The following is a 4,484-nucleotide window of genomic DNA, read 5'->3' as shown; positions in this document are numbered from 1 at the left end:
ATCGTTTTGCTTGATTATCAACTTTGGGCCTCCCCCTCAAATTTGGCGCTCAAAGGTACCGTTGTATGTAATAATTTACTGAGGGAAAAAAAGGATTATTAAGCATTAAATAAATAAATAAATATATATATATGCATATATATATATATATATATATATTTTTATTTATTAAAGGTAAATTATGAAAGAAGTAAAATTACGAGGATTAATAGTTCTTCACTAATACTTGCATATTTTTAATCGGAAAGCCAATATAAAAGAATCTAATATATGTGGATGTAAATAAGTATATACTAAAGGAAAATAAAGTCTTAGATATATGAGTAATATGGAAGGCAACATTGTAAGTTTAATATAAATGACTGAATAATTATTATAGTAATACTAATTTTTTACTTAAAAAAAAACACTAACTGAAATAGAGTTGTAAATCTAAACCAAAAGTAATAAAGGGAATATGTAAAAAAAATTCATGCAAGAAGAATAGTGAAATACTTACTGAGGATAGTTCTGAGAATGGAAGCTTTATTGATGATGAGAAAAGTGATATATTTAATAAAAATATTTTAGCTGATGGACAGGAAAATGATAAAGAATGCGATACGAATAGAAAAATTCGAATTTACGCCGATGGAGTGTATGATTTACTTCACCTTGGACACATGAGACAACTAGAACAGGCTAAAAAGATGTATCCAAATACTCATTTAATAGTAGGTGTAGCAAGTGATGAAGAAACACACAGATTAAAAGGAAGAACGGTACAAACCTTACAAGAAAGAACAGAAACATTAAGACATGTAAAATGGGTGGATGAGATCATATCTCCATGTCCATGGGTAATTGATGAGAAATTTGTTGAAAAGCATAAGATAGATTTTGTTGCACATGACGATGTTCCATATGTTGCAAAGCAGAAAAAAAGAGATGAAGAAGATTCATCAAATACAGATTGTAATAGCAGTGAAGAAAAGCCAGTAATTTCGTACGACCAAGATGATATTTACGGATGGCTTAAACGCTGTGGTAAATTTAAAGCTACTCAAAGAACAAAAGGTGTTTCTACAACAGATTTAGTCGTAAGAATTCTTCAGAATTATGAGGAATATATTGATCGATCTTTACAGAGAGGTGTGACTCCAGATGAATTGAATATTGGTTATATGAAGGCAAATCAAATCCAAATGAAGAAAGGTATTCAAAGATGGGGTGAGAAAGTTACTAATGAATTAACAAAAGTGACTCTCACTGACAGGCCACTAGGTATTACATTCGACGAGAGTGTTGATAATATTAGAAATCAAATTCACAAATCTTTTGATGCTTGGAGAGGAGTTTCCAAAAAGTATCTTGAAGGCTTTGCCAGAACATTTGACCCAATGAGATCGTTATTCAGAGAAAATCGTATTTCCGAGGGTGAATCTCCTTCCTTCAAGTAAATGCATTAATTAGTCATTTTGGTAGACGATATACTGCTACTATTACTACTACTCCTATATCTATTACCCTATAATAATTTACTGTCTTTCTTCGAAAAATTCCCGGCCGCAAACATGCATTTTACCTGCATGCGTTTTTTTTTAATGTGGACAAAAAAGTATAATGCTTACGTGTTTTTTATTGTGTATGAAAAAAGAGTCTGATACCGGTATGCAGGTGCACACTTTTTTTTTTTTTTTTTTTTTTTTTTTTTTAAAAACTAATTACATAATTTTTTTTTTTTTTTAAATCGATAATGAAAAATCAGGAATAGCAAATGAATTAATTGTTTTAATTTTTGTTATTAAGAAGAAATTAAATGGGAATGAATGAATTAATATTTGTCGAGCAATGTGTTATAGTTATCAGAGATCTCTAAACAAAAATTCGAGTAATAATGAGGGGTGAAAGTGGATATTCATTATATATAAAGTATATAGGAGATATATATTATAAATATAATTTAAGATATACTACTCTTCGACCGATAATGGCGGGAAGATCTACTGAAGTTATTTAAATATTGCAAATTTGCACCATACCCACAGTGGAAATGAATACAAGGGAATAATTATTTTGAATAGAATTCGAAAAAACAAGTATAATAATAAAGAAAATAAATCTTGAGTGTAATTCAAGTACAAACAAATATTATTAATAAATAAATATATTCTTATTTATATATATTTATCTATATAAATATTTGCATATATTCGGTGTTTCTGAAATACATTAATATAATTTTAAAAAACAAAAAGATGAAGAGTTTACTTAGTGCAATAATTTTTTTTTTGGTATTTGCAATTTCAGCTTTAAATGTAAATTCTCAAGAATTGATTTTAACAACTGAATCAGCAGTTTCAACAGATCAATCCACATTTGGGAATTCTTCCTATGTAAGCCCACCAAAAAATTCAACAAAAGCATCGAGAAATGACACTTCTTCATCAGATTCAAGTGATACAGATGATGAAAAAAACCCACTTAAGAATTTCCTAGAAAAGATCAAGAAAAAAAGAAATCTTGGGCTTACAAATGAGGAGATGGACAAGTTCAGCGAAAGAGAAGAGATTGATATTGCACAGAAAGAGTCATCCGAAGCATCAAAGGACTCTAATGCCACCACAACTACTGTTAAAGGAAAGAAGGGAGAATACAATAATGGCTACAACCATCATCATCATCATCATCATCATCATCATCATCATGGATATAAGCCACATAAAACTACTACCACTACTACTACTTCCACAACAACTACAACAACTACTACCACTACCACTACTACTACTACCACTACCACTACCACTACCACTACCACAACAACTACTACTACTACCACCACAACAACAACTACTACCACCACAACTACTACTACTACCACCACAACAACAACAACAACTACTACTACTACTACTACTACAGAAGCTCCAAGTTTAAAAATCAATTCTTTAAGACGTTTAAGAGGTCTTTCTGAAGATAATTCACAAGATGTTGAAGAAGTGAATCCCCAGGAAGAAGCAAGTAGATTAAGCAAATTAACAAATATGACTACGAATCAGGCAAGTTTAGTAGATACATTCAACAATACAATGAGTATTGATATTTTAAATAACACAAAAAGCATTGTAAATCAAACATTAAACTCAATTGAACAGATAAAAAATGCTACAACTTCAAATTTACCATTAAACTCAACCATTTTAGACCAAATCAAAGAAACTAGATCTGTTGCAGTTAACCAAACAACAACAACTATTGAGAATAATTTAAACAACTTGACAAATGTTGATCTAGATTCAAAAGTTGCTATTTTAATGGCTCCAATCAATGAAACTTTATCTATTCTTCAAGAAACAACTAATTTAACAGGACTGACCAACTTAACAAATACATTGAAGGGAACAAATTTTACTGGTGTAGTTGAAGATTCTATTTTGAAGAACAATTTAACACAACAATTTCCATTTAATGGATCTTTACTATTAAATGGTAAGGTAGCAAACATTACAACATTTGATATTCTTCCAGTTGGTCAGAACAATCTAGAAATTGATCTTAACAATACTAACTCTGGAAGTTGTCCGAATGGAGTTTGTGAAAGTGATCAAGAAGTTGATGATGAATTTACATTTGATTCTGATGGACACATTATGTACAAACAAAGTGCAGTTGAGAAAAATACTGATAAAGATGGATCAGCCTTTTCAGTTTCTTCATCAATCTATAACTTTGTATTCATATTCTCAATAATCATTTCAACAATTTATTTACTACAATAAATATTTTCTTTATGAGAGATTAAATAAATATTTTCTATTCAAAATACATCATAAAGAAAAATACTTAAAATATTAAATATTAATAATAATAATAATAATTTACAATTTAAAAACATTTTCAGATTTAAACCAAATTACTTTGATTAATATTTAATTTAAGTAGTATACAAACAATACACTTATTATTATTATTATTATCATTATTAATACTCATATGCTTCTTTTTTTCTTCAATCTTTTAATTCTATCTCATTTTTATTTGCATTTATTAATAAAGTTGTAAAATTTGGTTTCCACATTAATTTTTTTATATTTATATACCGGTATATTATGTAATACAATAACGGTATTATTTATGTGGATATTAAATATATTACGTGTAAATTGCATATACATGCACATGCAAATGCAAATACGTATGAATACATAAATCTAATATTCTGTATATATTCGTGGTTGATAATTGATTTAGAAATATACAAAAAATGTAAGAAAAAAAAAATTGTATTAAGTTAACTAAATAGGAAAGAAATTATTTATTTATACAAAGTAAAATCATTATTGCTAATTTATAAATATTCAAAGAACTTAACTAAACCTTCTTTTCAATAATTCACATATTTTATTGCTTACTTTCTCTGTAATATAAAATGCCAAAATAAAGCTTTTAATATATTAAATTTGATTCAAATTGGAAAATATGGGGCGATTCTAGTGGAAAAA

The 4,484-nt window shown here is 28.1% G+C and overlaps 2 protein-coding genes across 2 annotated transcripts; both read left to right on the top strand.

The window, feature by feature from the left end:
• Positions 1-662: 662 nt before the first annotated feature.
• Positions 663-1,439, top strand: Chro.80135 (cholinephosphate cytidylyltransferase). Its single annotated transcript, XM_660370.1, has 1 exon — positions 663-1,439. One exon carries the CDS (start codon positions 663-665, stop codon positions 1,437-1,439), a length of 777 nt encoding a protein of 258 aa, XP_665462.1.
• A 798-nt stretch (positions 1,440-2,237) lies between these two features.
• On the top strand, positions 2,238-3,761 carry Chro.80136 (hypothetical protein). The annotated part of the gene is made up of 1 exon (XM_660369.1): positions 2,238-3,761. The coding sequence occupies one exon, from the start codon at positions 2,238-2,240 to the stop codon at positions 3,759-3,761; it is 1,524 nt and encodes a 507-aa protein (XP_665461.1).
• Positions 3,762-4,484: the final 723 nt, after the last annotated feature.

This window comes from Cryptosporidium hominis (assembly GCF_000006425.1).
Source record: "Cryptosporidium hominis TU502 chromosome 8 CHRO018049, whole genome shotgun sequence".
Taxonomy (NCBI): domain Eukaryota; phylum Apicomplexa; class Conoidasida; order Eucoccidiorida; family Cryptosporidiidae; genus Cryptosporidium; species Cryptosporidium hominis.
The sequence above is the reverse complement of the archived record's forward strand: the minus strand, read 5'-3'. Positions and strand labels throughout refer to the sequence as shown.